Source organism: Fulmarus glacialis, unplaced genomic scaffold (assembly GCF_000690835.1).
Source record: "Fulmarus glacialis isolate BGI_N327 unplaced genomic scaffold, ASM69083v1 scaffold24288, whole genome shotgun sequence".
In the NCBI taxonomy this organism is placed as follows: domain Eukaryota; kingdom Metazoa; phylum Chordata; class Aves; order Procellariiformes; family Procellariidae; genus Fulmarus; species Fulmarus glacialis.
Window position 1 is genome coordinate 23120 of NW_009226723.1, and position 16411 is coordinate 39530.

Genomic DNA, 16411 nt, shown 5'->3' on the forward strand with positions numbered 1-16411 from the left:
TTAATTCTGGGCTGCTGTTGGAGTCAGTGGGAAAGGCTTACCCAATTGATACGGTCACACACATGCTGCAGTTGCTACAATAATTACCTTGCAGGGTTTCTTACTGGAGGTGGCTACTGATAATTTGGTTTCAGAGCTACACACTAGTACTGTCAAGCAGCGTGGATGACGACTGTGCACGACGGCGGTTTTAGTCTGTTGTCGTTCTCATAGCTGGCATGGTTACTTCGTACAAACAGCTCACATTGATCAATATGGGAGTTAGCTCTGCAGTGAAGCTGCTTCTCAAGCACTGAAACGGTGAGGTGGGTGTCAGTCTCTTCTCCCAGATAACAAGCGATAGGACAAGAGGAAACCTCAAGTTGCGCCAGGGGAGGTTTAGATTGGATATTAAGAAAAATTTCTTCACTGGAAGGGTTGTCAAGCATTGGAACAGGTTGTTGGTTGAGACACCATCCCTGGAGATATTTAAAAGATGCGTAGATGTGGCACTTAGGGACATGGTTTAGTGGTGGACTTCGCAGTGTGTCCTGGTGTTAGGTTCACGGTTGGACTTGATCTTAAAGGTCTTTTCCAACCTAAATGATTCCATGATTCTATGATTTCATGAAATAACAACTTCGAATTTACTGGAACTATTCAGAAGAAACAACTTCTCTTTCTCCCCAGACATGCTGATGGTTTAGACTTAGTTCCCATTTCAAAAAATCAGGATGGCAACATAAAAAACCTAAAAGGTTCCAAATCAGCAATATTTTTCAACTATATGCTTTCAGCTGGAAAATAAGTCAAAAGGCAGACATCCTGCACTTCTGAATATTCTGAAACTAAATAGTCTTTGAAATAGCTAAATAGTCTTTGAAATAACATTCTGAAATGAAAAATTTCACTTAGGTGCACTTTTCCCCATCATTTCTCTTCCACCAAGTAAAAAATGAAAGACAAACAGACCAACGACGGAAGAAAAAAATTTCCATTTCAGCAACATAATTTCTTCTCAATGGGATTTTTTTTTCTCTTCTAAAGGACATACCTTCACCATATAAACAGATCTGAGATCAAATCCCTGAAAATCCTGACCCTTTCTACTCTAAGCAATGCGCAAGGATCCCTTCAGAGGGGTGGAGAGGGTGCAACCTGCATCTCGCAGGCTGGAGGTGGAACCTGGCGAGCTAATTACTGGGTGTGGATAATACAAGTGGGAGCACGATGGGAGAGCAGTGAATTTCTCTCTCCTCTCCATTCCCCACCCTGTGATAATCACAGCCTGGGTCTCTGCCGAAGCGCTGCCAAGCACACAGTGTCCCTGTATGGATACGGAGCATCAGGGCAGACCTGATCTTCAGTGGCCCGCACACCCGGAGCCTGATGCTCCCCACCGCTCTCTCGCCACTCGCACAGCCTGCCAATGTTTTGCCGTATTTGCATTCAAGCTAAGGGGAAAAACAGGCGTAAAATTGGCACAGCTACCAGTCTAGCGATGTTAGCGATTGAGTGATAAGTTGTACAGTGGTTACACAACTGGGCTGGGTCTGTGGAGCCAGGACTTCTGGGTTTAATTCCCTGCGCAGTCACTGACTCATCACGTGGCCTGGGGCACATCACTTCACCTCTCTGCACATAAATTTGATCATCCTTAGTTGGGGGGTAATAAGACTATCTCACAGGAACATTAGGACACACAAACTACCCTCATAAATATTTGTAAAATGCTTTAGATGATGCTTCAACAAAGGCATTGAGTATTTCGTTGTTGAATAAGTAACAGCCAGGGGAATGTCCTCATTGCCAGGCTGGCTCATTTACTTACCTTGCACCAGAGATTTCTGGCAGCAGTAGCAAAAGGATGTCTCAGGTAGGGGAAAGGGTGAAGAGGTTGTTCGACTAGTGCAGCAGGAGCAACAGCAGGAAAAGGTCAGCTCATGCCACAAAACAAGTATGTGATAGATAAATGTTATGCCAAAGGCTGAGAGGCATTTGCGTCATTTTCAGCCCAGATGCACAAAAAGCTTGTGTAGATGACACTTACAGTTATGGAATACGGATGTCTAATCCTGTTAAGTATGGTCCACAAAGTCCCATGTCATTCCTTCAGAATACATGGTCAACTCTGTTTTCGGACTTAAAAAGCATTTAGATACCTGAAGTTCTGCTTTTGCACCTCCCCAGAAGTGTTATCTTCTTGCCTACACTGAGCATCTCGCTGTCTGTCCTCCACCTGAGGCTGTCTGGGATTCACAGCCTAGGTGTGTCAGCGCCTCGGATCCCCAGAGGGTCTGGGAGGAATACTCAGGGATATTATATGATTCATACACTCACTCAGTTTTGCTGTGGGATGTTAAGGAGCTGCTGCACTCCAGGCCCCAGAGGCCGTATTTGCAGAGAGGTAAGCTTTCTGAGGGTCCCAGCGTCTGCACGGAGGTAACACAAGGTGGTTGCTGAGAGAGCTAAGCAGAGAGCTAGTCTTAGAAACTTTCAGAAGATGCACTCCTGATTGCTGTTGTCTGATCTATCCCAGCCGTGTCCTCCCCATTTATTCCTAACTCCTGTGGTTTCCTTTGATCTGAAAGCTGATTCAGAGGATACCTGTGGGCAACCTGGCAAGTGCAGGTAAATCCCTGGTGGGTGGAGAGCGGCTGAACTGACCAATTCCTGTGACTTTAACAGGAGGTACTGACTGCAAAACTGACTTGGCGCAAGAGCACAGAAAGTACTTTCTGCCTCATCCACCCACTGTGAAGCTGTTACACATATTTTTCTGAAATGCCCAAGGCCCAGCTCCCCTGCTGTTGTTAAACTGAACAGCAGCCCTGGCTGCTGTTTTACTTTGGGGATTACCTCCTATCACAGCCTAAGCCCATTGGGCCCCTCAGGTGGTGCTTCCAGTCACCTAAGCAACACAAATAGTAGCTAAAGGGTTTTTCTTCATGGCTAGTTCTTAACACTAAAAGGAATTTTAAAAAATCCTTGATGGTTATGATACAGATGCTTTAAAGGTATCGGGTCACTTTCCTTCTTCACAGCCATAATCATTTTACGCTGATGAGAAAGCACTCTTAGATGTTTGGAAGCAGCTGGTTTCTCCAGCTGAAATAACTCACTCCAGGGTCAGCCTATGGATCAATGGCAGAAATTCCCAACTGCCTCTTACTGAACCATGTTCCTGCAGCACCACTACTCCAAAAGGACTATTAAATCCTTCCTGTAAGGAAGCGAAAGGCCTGGAGAGTACAAGCACCCTACCACTGAAACACGTTCATGGATCCCATACTCTGTCCGACAGAGGACACGAGCACGTTTCCATACCTGACTTCTAAAAAGCAATTAGGGAAAACCCACACAGTTCAGTGAATGAAGTTTTCTCAGTAAAATCCAAATAACTTAATCTAGTTAGGACTGCATTATGAGTGACAGTTACACAGGTCACACAAATGGAAAGACATGAGGGATCTTCTTCCAGCCGCTAGCCAGTGAGTAGTTGCAACCACTCTTAAATAAGCTCTCCTGTGTTTTGTTGGATTTCTTTCTAAAATTGCTCAAGCCAAGGGCTCACTGTTTTTTCCCTTGGGCGACCGTTCTCTCTGATGAGCAAAACAGAACAATTTTTGCTTTGCGCTAGGAGGTTCATCAAAAGCAGCTGAAGTTAATAAGTTCGCCCCCCCCCAGTCAGGTGTGTGTTGATAGTGTTGGGTTTCAAAATGCCTAAGAGAAATCTGCTGAACTCAGAAAGGAATTCAACAGGCAAAAGATGGTGTAACATCTGGTGTTCACAAAAGCTAAGTGGTGGCAAGGACAGTTGCTGACAGTTAAATGGAAGATACTCAGCATGTGCTAAGTTAAAATGTGCCAGCCTCTTTCCCCTCTTCCACCACCCCCTTTTTTGGATACAGACTCCTGTGGCTAGAAATACTTCTCAGGTCCCTGGATAGGCAAACTGTGAACTCAGGACAGAAATAGTTTTAACATGAGAGTTCTCAGGAACACCCCTCCCTGTCATGCTCAGAGATCTACAATACCCAGAGAACTTGTTTCATTTAAGTAATTTGTGAACTACTTTATGGATAGGCTTTTTTGTCTTGCTTTTCCCAAAATCGCAAATACCTTCCTTCTAAAAAAAGGGTAAAAAAGAGCAAGCATTGCAAACCCGTGGCCCTCCAATAGCAAATTCTTTAAATACCTGAGGGAACATGAATCATGCAAACGCAGAGTTGTAAAAATCCAGGGCTTTTCCATACTCCTCTCTTTGGGCTGGGGTTGTTTCACCCCAACATTTTAGCTAAATACCCCTGAAAGTAATGAAATTCTTACCCAGATGTCCCAATCTATAACATACTGACCAGCTGTTAAAATGATATCATTTGTAATCAGCACATCTGTATCTCACCATCCAGAAGCTGGTGGGTGGAAACATTTAGCAATCATCTCCAAAGCCACACAAAATTCTTCTGTGCAGATGTTTTTCTGAATTTTCTCTCTCTTTCCTAAGTTCACTGAGCGCCTAAACTTTGGGGCAAACTAGCCCTAGATGAAACTCTTTTGTGCCATTTGACCTTACAAAGAGAAACACAGACACTGTATTATGACAAGAGGGAGGTCCAGCAGCAGCAACAGAGGAGGCCAGAACTTTAACTCGACTGCTGCCTAAGCTGTAGACAAACGATTTGCCAACATTTGTCAGGGTCCATCACTTCCAAGTTTGAAGAACAGATTACTTCTCAAGACCAGGCGACAGCGTAACATTTACCCCCAACGCCCTTCACAACCACCTCAGCCAGGCAGCAAGGCCAGTACCCACAAAGGCCCTTTGGGCAGTGACTGCTCACGCAGGCTGAGCTGTAGCCCTTCTCCAGAGGAAGAATCCACAAAGCCTTATCACTTTACACAGAAGAAGTAAGAAATCACTTTACACGGAAGAGGTAGTTTTCAGTGGTGGGTGAGACCACCACTGGCCAAAGCAAAATCCTGGGCTAAGATAGCATCCATTTCATGCATTTTTCCATACAAACTTGAAGTTCCTCCTAAGCCTCTCTTCTTTTGTGCACCAGTAGGCAATCTGGCCTACTCAGCAGTCCAGTGAGGAAAAATGCCATGAGGGCATTTGCAACCAAGGGCACATTATTAAAGAAAAAAGAGGGAATGGACAACTGACAGACAGTATGTACAGATTACTTTCTGATTTAATGTGACACTGAATGCAGTCAGACTAAGATCCAGACCTAATCATTTGTCCTTCACTCCAGCTTAATGTTACCTCCGCTTAATGAGCACAAAGGGAATGCGCAGCAGCAATATCTTCAAGGAAATAATTTTGCTTGTGGAGCAGCTGCAAACTGCATGATTCTTGATGGTTTTTTAGATGTCAGTGCAGTTCATCACAGACTTCAGTCTACACAAGAAAGATGCCAGAAGATATTTCCATAGACTAAATAAGAAGCCTGCCAGTTCATGCTCCAGCTCCTATGTGCTCCTGCCGTAGCAGTGCAGTAGAGCTACACCACAGCTACAGAAACTAGGGGAAAAGTCTCCTGCTGCAGAAGCAGCACAGAGCCAATACAATATAAGCTCGATGGCTTCTCAGTTCCCAAAAGTGTCAGTAAAGGCAGCATCTCTTACCGAGCTGAATGCTGCAGGGAACTGGGAATCTGCAGTCCAAATTGGAGTCACCCTGGCTCCTGCGCAAGAATTATTTACATCCTCAGGATGCTGGAGGAGCTAAGAGCCATCTTTCCCCTCACTTCCCAACTGGCTGCACCTCTTATGTTTTGGCTTTCAGAAGCTCAGAACAAAATTTAGCTTTCTACGTGAGGAAAGGGAATGTCTAGTTAGTCTAGCAGGGGGCACCAGCATGAAACTCAAGATGCACTTGTACCCATCTCTAGGCAGGACAAACCTGATGTGAGAAACTGCAGTATTTTGTACCTCCAACTCATGCTCTAGGACCCCCACCCCACTCCCTGCAGGCACACATGATTTAGAAAGGTAAATCAGCACTGAACTACTGTTTTGAGTTTCCTTTGAAATACCTAGTACTGATGAAAGGTTCTGCAGAGAACTATGTCTTTTTATTCCTTCTCAAGCCAAGGCCTGTATGAGCAGTGGCTATCCAAGCTCCCAAGAGGGAAGAGGACTCACAAGAACAACATTTAGGGATGAGAGGAGATCGTAGCCTTCATGATCCACTGGGATATTTGCTCAGGTTCCTCACTTGTGAGGGTTATATTTTTCCAATGTGTCTGAGGTGAAGGTGCTGTGGAATGGAGTGGAATAAAGTAAATCTTGTCTCCTGCATTGCCGGTTTGAGGCTGTGTTTGCTTCCATTTACTGAGGTAAATAAATACCAGCAGCTGGGATATCAGGTAGATAGTTGATGACCCACAGTGAAGACAGGGACAGGAAGAGCAGCAGAGATGCCTGTGCTGCACTGAAACAAGATGCAGGTGCCTCTGTTTTGCATTCCAAATATATCCCCACCTGAGGCTGCATGTAGAGCTCCCAGACACACATCTGTGGGTAAGATTTAGGCAAATAAAAGTCCTGCTAGTAATAGCCCAACCTTTGAGTGCAGATCAAAGGAAAGGTGAGTGGAGCTACAGCCCCTGAAACCTGACTATACAACTTGTATTTTACCCACCTCTTTTTACTTAGCAAGGACAATGACAGGAGTGAAATGGAAAAAGGAGGAGTCTGAGTATCTTGTGTGCATAATGAGTAGATTTAGGAACCCCAGAACCTTTTCTTCTCTGAAACATTTTCATTTTCTGCTTATTTGTGTTTCTGGAGTGGAAATGTAGTATACCTCACAAAAAAATTACACCAGTGCAAACCACACTTTGGCTTCAATAAAATCAAAATATAAAGTATTTGACATAGGAAATAAGAAAGATACTGGAAAACAAGATCACAGGGAATCTGTGAAGTGTTTTCTGTACTAGTAGATAGTGTGAATTGACCTGCAAGTATAAAACAAGGAATGTCTAATTTCCAGGAAAGATCTCCTCTGAACTCCTGATCAGAATTTTAAAAAAAACTTTGCAAATTTTTCCTTGGGGAACAGCCATGGAGACTCCAGCCTGAGAGAACTGAACACACCACAGGTCCTATGAGAATGGTTAAGCCAGGCTAGTTTGCCAATCAGGTACCTCATTTTTGTTTAGACCCTCTACTGCATGCTAGTGAAGAAATTCCTTCTTCACAGGAAGAGTCATTCTGGAACCTGCCGCCGTACAGTGGTGGGCAGAAGGCTACGGGACTGCCCCTGGGCTATTTAGCCCTGGAGGAGAAGTGATACGCATGGCCCACCTCCACGTCCAGTCCCAGACGGATGGAGCCTGGAGTCCAAGGCAGTGGAGAGGGTGCAGTTATTCTAGCTGTGCTGCCCAGCACTGCACCAGGGATGCCACGTGGATGGTCCAGGTTGCTCAGAAGTTGGCTTAAAGATGTTTCCATGGCATTCTACTTGCCTGTGTAGAATGACCTTAGCACCTTCAACTCAATGGTCTTGCTAGAATCTAATGTGAAATTGCAGCTTTTTTTTTTATCTCACCTTGCTATTGGGGAATACCAGGTCATAATCATGGACTTGTAGCTAACACTTTATGTACAGTTTTATAAGAAAAAAGGGCAGATGCACAATTAAGGTGCCAAGGTGTATGAACAAATTTTCTCACTTCATGCAAGCAATTGACATGCTGAGTAATATTCTTGAAATGGAGAATTGCATCCCAGAATGAAAAAGCTTTAATACTTTGAACTTCATCCTCCACTTGACTGATCTGCAGTAGCTAATTCTACAGTACATTTCTCATCAAGGTTATTTGGCCCCAAAATCCCTGGCTAACCAAGAAGCTTCATTTATATCCAACAGGTTTTTTATTCTGCTGCTCTCTGTGTCACACCAGAGAGCAGCCTCAGCAGAGACAGATGTTTGTTCCACTTGCTTTACAGAGATGTCGTTTTAATGTCCTTTTCTGTGTCAGTTTCATCTTGGTGCCTCTTGGCTCTTCTTCCTGACACAAGCCAGAAGAGTAAAGAACCCACCAGGACTCCAGCTACTGCAGCCACAATGACAGCCCAGTAGGGGACTGACGGTTCGGTTTTCTCCAAGTTGAGATCTGAATTTCTGAATCCACTATTTCTCAGTGTGGAAAAAAAGGGTTTCTCCTACAAAGGGAGAACAAGGGTTTTACTGACCACACATCACTCAACAGGCAGCATTCAGACAATATGCCATCACCCCTTCCCAGAGAGAAACTGTCACTCTTTAGAGAGACTATTGGCTGTTTCTGCCTTCTGTCTATCTTAGCTCAAAATCTTTCCTGCTCTATAGCCTGAAGGTTCCTAGAACAAAAAAAGGAGCCATCTCAGAGAGTGATGGCATCATTTCCAAATTTTATTGCTGCAGACAACCAAATGGAAATACGTAGACGCATTAAAACTGGCTTAAATGAGAGGCTTTCCACTGCAGTGGAAATTTTTTTGGCATTAAATTTTAAGTAGGTTTTCCTGTATGTAACAAACCAGGAGTATATTTTAGCTATTTAAAGCCTTCACAAAGATACTCTTTTAAAGAATTTTATCAATAAGAAGAAAGGAGAAAAATAACATTGGTTAATGGGAAATATGGACATCTTGGCCTTTACTTACTGGGTTTGGACACTTGAGTTTTGACCTGTCATGGGTAAAGTTGTTGTAAGTCTGCTTTTCACCAACTGGCTCCAGCTGAAGAAGAGAAAAGCAATAGTAAACATAATGATAATTTTTTTCCTCCTCAGACTCTCCTGACTTGGGTGGTTACAACTTTTTATCCAATCTTTTGGTGCTTGCAGCAATGAAGAAATGTGGTAGAAAGTTTCCAAACATTTTAATACTCATGAACTGAAGACACTGAGAATCTGATGTACTGTCTGCAGAAAAACTCCCTTAGGAAGCAAGGAACAGGAGAAGCCTTTCCTCCCTTTGCACTGAGTGGAGGAGAAAATAACTCTGAATACCACATACTTTAAATACTCTGCTAAAACAAAGTGGTTCACTATACACCCAGTTCTCCCACGTACACATCTCAAATGACAGTATAAATGACAAAGGAAAAAAAAACCAACACATGACAGATGTTAGTCACGTTACTTGGCACAGTACTGAAAGAAAGATGCTTAGGTGTCATGGTGATGGAATTGACTTTAGAAATGATGTAGAGTTACAGAGTCAGGACGAGACAGTGCCAACCTTTGCAGTCTTCACTCAGGCAAGAAATTCCCCGGGAGTTTTAGCTGAGGCTAAGTTCACAAGATTGCAAGAAGTGAGTTAAATAGAGCTTTTTATACTATCAGTTGTCAGCTAAGTTGCAATAGCTGACCATAGGCTCACCCCAAGTCCATTTCAAACTCAAAATATGTCCAGGCTAATGGCATAGCATTTGTGGTTGGCTAGGAGTGCACATACCATCAGTTACCATAGTTAAGCTAACAAGTAGAGGCTTGCTCAGTCATGTTAACTGAAGTGTTTACAACTGTGTATGGACATGCCTGAAGTAGTGACTTCAGGATTGGCCCATAGAGAACCGCAGAGTTGTCATCCAGCACTTCTGGGAATACAGCACAGAGGAGTGCTGGTGCTTCTGCTATTGTCTATATGTGCATTTACTGTCCTCAAGTGATTAAAGTGTCAGTTGTATGTTGGAGAGAAACAACACCAAAACAAGCCCAACACAACATGGAGAAAACGAATTCTATTCATAAGATTCCCGTATGGAAACACTGGGAATACTTTCTCTCTCTAGCTCAGTTTAAAAAAAAAAAAAAAAAAAAAAAGAAAAAAAGGAAGTAGAGACTAAAAAATTAAGAGAGAGAGATGAACCATGGCAAAATGTGACTAGGGAAGGGAAGAAAGCTAACAAGCGGAGAGAAGATGGGAAGCAAAATAGAATGCCAAGTTTTGCTGATTGTTGTGGGGTCCTGCTGGACTCATGTAAGAGTCCTAATCACTTGGCCTTCCCGCCAGCTAATGTTGTGAAGACTGAATTTGGTAGTTTTGTTGCATCTTAAAGGCAACAGCACAAATTCTGATGTGGTTATTTGTAAGATGTGTGGCTCATATCCTGTAGTGTTCTGTCTGCAGTACAGCTGGTTATTTGTAGATAATTGTAATACTCCCAGTGCCAGGGCACTTGGTAAGGAGTCTGGCGCAGAGCCCAGACAAAGGATGATAAGGTGCAAAATTCTGTAGCCAGCCGTGCTTGCTTCATCCCTATGCGATCTGTTCCTCAGGAGCATTAGCTTCTGAGCTTTGAAGATGACAGTATCCCCAGGTCCATGAGTGTACAGGGCAACTTCTGGAAGAAACACACAGCTCCTCTAGAGCGTGTGGCAAACATGGAGGCAGAACACAAGCTAAACACACTGTCCATGTACTCTTCTCCTGAGCCAGGGGACCGATAAGGTGGATTTGGGACCAGTGGGGGCCCCTTAAGACTACAGAGTCTTCTGACTTCAGACAGCAGGAGAATGCTTTGCTTGGCATGAAGCAAAAAGGGCAAAGAACATCATGGTGAGGGAGAGGCTCCTTAAGCCATCCCAATCCCTGCATACCCACGCAGTAGCCAGGCACAGTCTGGCCCTTTATGTGTACTGACAAGAATCGATGTCATTTGGCCATAAGCCTACAGCCTGCTGAGCTTTTCAGGGAACAGGGAAACAATACGGCCTTACAGTAAGCTTGCACAGCCATGCCGTACATGGACTGCGAATGAAAAGCAAAGATTTAAATAGTAAACAGTAAAATCTTCAGTTGGCATAGACTGACAGATCTCTACAGAAGGGAATAGTTATGCTTCGCATCAGTAAGAACCTGATCCCCGCCATCCCAGTAAGAGAGCTTTCTGTCAATATTCTTACATGCGTAGGAAATGAGTGACAGTCTGGACAGAATAAACCTCCAGTGGCATAGAAAAAGGACTGATGGTGATTCAGGAATGAGTAATGGCCAATAGAAACACCATGTGGCAACAGAAACCCAATTTAAGGTTACCATATGTCCAGGTAGTGACTCTTTTTTCTTCTTGAAACCTGCAGCCATGCTCACTTTGCATGTTTTCTACATTTGCCTGGGGTTTCTGGGCCACCATCAGCCCTGTTCAAGCTACCCCACAATGAAGCCTACCTGCTGTCATCTGGAGTCCCAGACAGGGAAGCCTGACGGAAAACAGGGAGATTTGCTGTGCATGCACAAATCAATTACTCAGAGCATGTGGATGCACTGTACGTCTACTGCTTTCTATAACCCTGAACCTACAGCTCATACGCTATTCTGGGCAACTGCACAGACTTCTGCCCTGCATTTCCCAGTCTTTGTGCTCAAGTTCATTCTGGAGTATCCTGTAAGTTTCTTATCTTGCTCAAACTTTTACTTACACTGAAAAGAAATTCTCCTCCATTTATGCTTGTTTCTTGTACAAACCAGGATACAGGATTTCTGCTATCACAATGTGTTTGGGTACTGGTGTTTATGAGACAAGAGGAGGAAGTGTCGCTGTGACATGAAAATGCCATAGTCTTCCTTTCACCATGGGATACATCATGGTTCTGAAAGCAACTGTGACCTTGGAGTTATCAAGTTACACACTCTTCCAACACTATTCAAAAGCTATCATTTCCCCCAAAATGACAGAAGGAATGTGACTGCAAGCAGAGGCATCATAGGTGTGATTTCAGCCCCCCATTAGTTTCAGTGACTCTACTAGAACTGCTTCAGATACTAGAGTGGGCGGTACAACATGTCTACACTCTAATGGCAGCAAAAACTCAATCACATGTATGTTTTCCTAATAAATCTAACGGAATTCACTGAAGAAGGGCAAGCTCATTCAACAGACATTTTCAGGAGACATACAGGACTGAATGTTTAACTAGGCTGATTTTTTGCTTTAATGCAAGTTATTTACCAAATGAGAAGGGAATTTTTCATTACATTAAGACTCTTAGGATTTCTCATTTTGAATGAGCAAAGTTTTACACTGTTTTACGCAACATGATCGCTTTGGATTGTGTTCCTAAGCAATGCAGACTGAGAACAGTCTCAGAGTTGAGCAGCCCTCCTCTTGTTAGGATATCAATTTTATTTCTTGCTTACTGTTTTGTTTCAGACAACTTTCTAATGATCTTTTGTAGGGACTGCTATCACAAACACATAGGGATCTAGGTCGTAACCTCTTACCATGTTATTCCAGAGAGCCATGGCCATCTCAGCGTAGCCTCTTACACTGAAATGAAAGCAGTCTGCAGCAAAGAAACTCAGATCTGGCTTGCCGTTCTGCGATAAAAGCAAAAATGTACTTCTCAGCACATTTCAACCTTTGAGATCTGACATACTATATCTAATAGTGCACTGTACTTGGCATACCCACTTCACAATTTTGGTGTGTTCCTAAAGGCAATATGCTAATATTATATTGCCAATATTTTGACACTGCAAATAAACTTAAGTACTCCTAACTGTGGGCTGATTACTGCATCTTGAGACCTTCTGTGTAATGCAGCCCGCTCAACTTCACACAACAATTTTCATTACAAACCTAAACTTATTAAACCAACAGTCACAGCTCTTACATGGACACTGCCATTGACCTACACTCCACCTTGTACAGAACTGATAGAAAACTGCTTATTCTTGCTTGTTAAACTTCCATTACTCAAACTTATCAGTATTATGCAAAACTGTGTGGTTTTGACTAGGATTCATGCTAAATATTTGTATCCCTAACTACACAGCATACATAATGCAAAGGCTAGAGTGTTTGGCTTCAAAGGCTGCTTCCTGTTTCCAGGCTGGGATGAGCCAGGTGTGCAAGTGCTGATCTCCATGTGAAGGAAACCTGAACATATTCCATAACCTAGATCTGAAGAAGATTGCGGTGAATGCCAACAAAGACCCCAACAGGGGAAGCAACATGCAGTTTAGAGGAAGCCAGAGGGTACTTAAGTTTAATATGTGCACACTATGAATGTTTCCTAAAGCCATTTTGATTCACAGGCAGCACAGTCTTTCCTGTCTTCTCCTCTCCTGTCACTCATATCGCAGGTTCCACCCTGTGCCGCTAGACTGTGCAAAGAGAAGAAAGCACAGTCCTTGTGGCATGGATCTTACTGACTTAGGGAAATCAAGATACTGGTCCTTGTGTAATGGGAAAGAAAAACAGGACTCACGCTATCCAGGGGTAACAAGGTGTTTCGGAAGAATGGCTGCATGACAACTGCGAAGTCCTCACGCTCCTCGTACCGACCGCTGTTGATCAGCTGTAAGGCTTCGGCCTTACAGGAGTTGCATGGTTGGAAACAGAAAAGTTACTTACAAGGTTCGTCTAACATTTGTCAGCTATCAAAAACATGCATATTACACTTTTTTCAATGTAGGAAGCCATAAATGATTAGTATAAATTCAGCTGAATAGTTTAAAGCAGTCCAGAGAATGGCTAAGAAAATAATGTGGTTCATTAAGAGATTTTCATGAGGAAAATGCACGGAAGCTAGGATAATTTGAAATGTAAAGTTGCTTAATTTAAAAAAAAAAAAAAAGTAGTTTGTAACTTACTTATAGAAATCAGTGCTGCACAATCGCAACAGGATTAAAATTTACAGAGAATTAAAGAAAAGGCATAAAGCCAACATTTTTAGAAGTGACAAATGAGTTCAGAAGGCCAACTTGAGACTGAAGTGCACTTGATTTTTCAGAAAGGTGTGCTTGCAGTAAAATAAAACTTAAGCATTGAAAAAATCACCTGCCACTTTTGAAAACTATGGCAATAGACATTCATACAGATAATAAAAACATCTCATTGTTACTTGCCAGCTTATGGGTATAAATTCTAATGCTCCTGGTCGTATCTCAAAACATTCCTAACCCCACTTCCTTAGTTAAGGAAAACACCCCCTGTATAGGTTTATACAAGTATTTTCCAAGATGGATTTTTTGAGCATTGACAGATTCATCAGACAACATCCACTGCCAGAGCGAGAATGGAGGACTGGAGAACATAATGTGAACTGATACAGCGATTCCTGTATTCATAGGAATAATGATGGAAAAACCTTCTGCTCCAATAGCTATTTATAGCCTTTGTTAAATTTAAGTCAATCTTATACCTGAGGCTATGAAAAGTTACTCTCAGATAGCAAGCTCACCCATGGTAAGCTATCTCTGTGCATGCTCTCAGTCTATAGCAAAAGAAAGGGATATCAGGTTGGTTTAGTTCATTTTCTCTGCTAAGAGTTACCACAAAACAGCTGATGCAAGGTAATTTGTCACCCTTGCAGTGACATGTTAATTCATGTGAGCTATTCATTGGATTCATAATGGACAAACACATATCAACAAAACAGCCATCACCAGTAACTCCTTTTCAGCTGTTGAAACAGCAACTGGAAACAGAACTACTCAGTCTGCCTCCAGCTCAGAACCGAGGTCAAATTATAAGGCAGTGTGGAAAGACTTGCACTGCTGCTAACTGGTTAGCTGGGTAGGGGTTTAATTAGACTGTAGCCAAGCTGTTTCTCAGTCATCTGTCTCTGTCCTGCTAAGGATATGCATGAGAGGAAGGGAAGCAATATAAAAAGACACACAAGTGAAAATGACCAGTTACAGAATCAAGGTATTACCTGAAAATCTCTGTTAACTCTCTTCATTTCTTGTAGTTCAGAAGACTTTTCCTCAGGGATTAAGAAACATGGGCAAATATTCCTTCAACAAAAGACATACTAGAATTAAAAGCCAACCTGGAATAGCCTATGCAATTCTTCAGCAATGTGTATCCGCTTGAAGAAGCTCAGGATAGGTGCTCAAAGCTCTCATGCAGAAGGAGAGCCACCTCGTTGGCTTAGAGATGGACAGATACTTCAGAAAAAAATCTCTATTGACTTAGTTTTCAAAGTGAACACCCGTCACAGCCAGTAAGAGCTGCAGGATCCACAACTCTGAGTCAGACACAAAAGTGTTTAGTATGCCACACATTAGCAGGAAATCACATGTATTAGAATTAAAAAAAACCCTACGTATAGGCTTACAGCAGAGTTTCAGAAATCTAGGGGTTTAAAGATAGAAAAGACAAATTGTTCATGTAGTCTGACTCTTCAGACCACTATGTTTCATTCTATTACCCCCATATCAAGAGGTAATAACTTGTGCTTCACTGAAATGCATCCTCTAAGAATGTGCCTGGAATGAATATGAAGACATCAAGCAATGCAGTCAATTCACTATTTTCCCTTCCAGTGTGTTCCAGTAGTTAATTGCTTCTATTATTAAAAATCTGTGCCTAACTACATTTGAATTCATTAGGCATCAGCTTCCAACCACTGGTCTTTGTTATACCTTTCTGCTCTAGACTAAAGAGCCTTTTCATGTCCATGCTGACTCCTGTAAAGGCACTGCTGCTTTCTAAAACAAGTCCCTCAATCTTCTTTGAGTTAGGACTTTGGTCTCCTCCATTAGGTGTGAAAAGCAGTTCTTGGTTGTGCACTCTGCTGTATGCAGCCCAGCCTGCACCATAGGTAATGCAGCACTGAATACAAGGAGAGGCATCAGGGATGTCAGCCTGTGCCGCTGAGCAGGGAATGGCTGGGCAAAAAAGGCTTTGAAGTTCAGTAGTACAGCAACTATATGGTGACTTGTGCTGTGGCATGCTGCCTTACAGCGGAGAAGAAAAGTGACAACTCCGCTGTCTATAGCTGCATGCCTTTTAGCTGAAGTATTGGAAGAAGTAGTAGAAAGTTGATGGGAATAGTGCATCAAGTAAAGCAGCAATGAAAGTAGCTTGGAAAGCTCAGTGTAAATGTCCTCCTGTAGAAACAGTTTAGACTGAGCCAAAAAAGTAGCACTTTAAAGGCAAAGACCTGTTTTGCTCACTTACTTTGCTGTCAAAGTGCACCCCGAAGAGCTTGCTGCGATCTGACGCAGTCCAGAAATCTCTAGTATCTCCACCATGTTGACAAAGACTCTTGGGAGCTGCAGGGATTATAATAACCAGACATACCAAATCACAGAACATGATACCACTACAAAGTGAGAAAGAAGTGCCATCCGTAGGTCAGGGAGTCAGTGCAAACTGCACCGACTGCAACCAATGGCATGTGCAAGGATTATGTATAAAGGGAGGGGGAGGGAGACATACAGTGGATGTCAGCCAAAAAATTCCCGGCAGCTAGTACAAGCTAGCTGAAATGCTGCTTCACTCCCTGGGGCATTTCCATTTTCTCTAGGGTAAATGAAGCTTTGTGCAGTTGGTTTAGCCATCAAAACTGGCAGTAGGGTCATGCTATGTTTGGTCCACAGCAAAAATACTCTGAACACACAGTTTTCCTCAAACTACAGCCTACTTTCTCAGGGCAATCCAATACAGTTGTTCAAATGCAGTGCTGAGGAGCAG

General features: G+C 42.9%; 1 protein-coding gene across 1 annotated transcript; it reads right to left on the reverse strand.

Moving 5' to 3' along the window:
- Window positions 1–7938: 7938 nt before the first annotated feature.
- Window positions 7939–14759, reverse strand: PLB1 (phospholipase B1). The gene is made up of 5 exons (XM_009582911.1): window positions 14646–14759; window positions 13197–13301; window positions 12208–12303; window positions 8644–8718; window positions 7939–8160 (listed from the first exon to the last, which is right to left on the reverse strand). Exons 1-5 carry the CDS (start codon window positions 14670–14672, stop codon window positions 7939–7941), a joined length of 525 nt encoding a protein of 174 aa, XP_009581206.1. The 5' UTR covers window positions 14673–14759.
- Between the last annotated feature and the right edge of the window lie 1652 nt (window positions 14760–16411).

Coding starts and splice junctions, on each gene's coding strand:
- PLB1 (XM_009582911.1), bottom strand. CDS start 14,672: ATGAAGAGAGTTAACAGAGATTTTCAG. Junction 13,302..14,645: donor GAGTTAACAGAGATTTTCAG/GTAATACCTTGA, acceptor AACTCCTGTAAG/GCCGAAGCCTTACAGCTGAT. Junction 12,304..13,196: donor CCTTGTTACCCCTGGATAGC/GTGAGTCCTGTT, acceptor CTTTTATCGCAG/AACGGCAAGCCAGATCTGAG.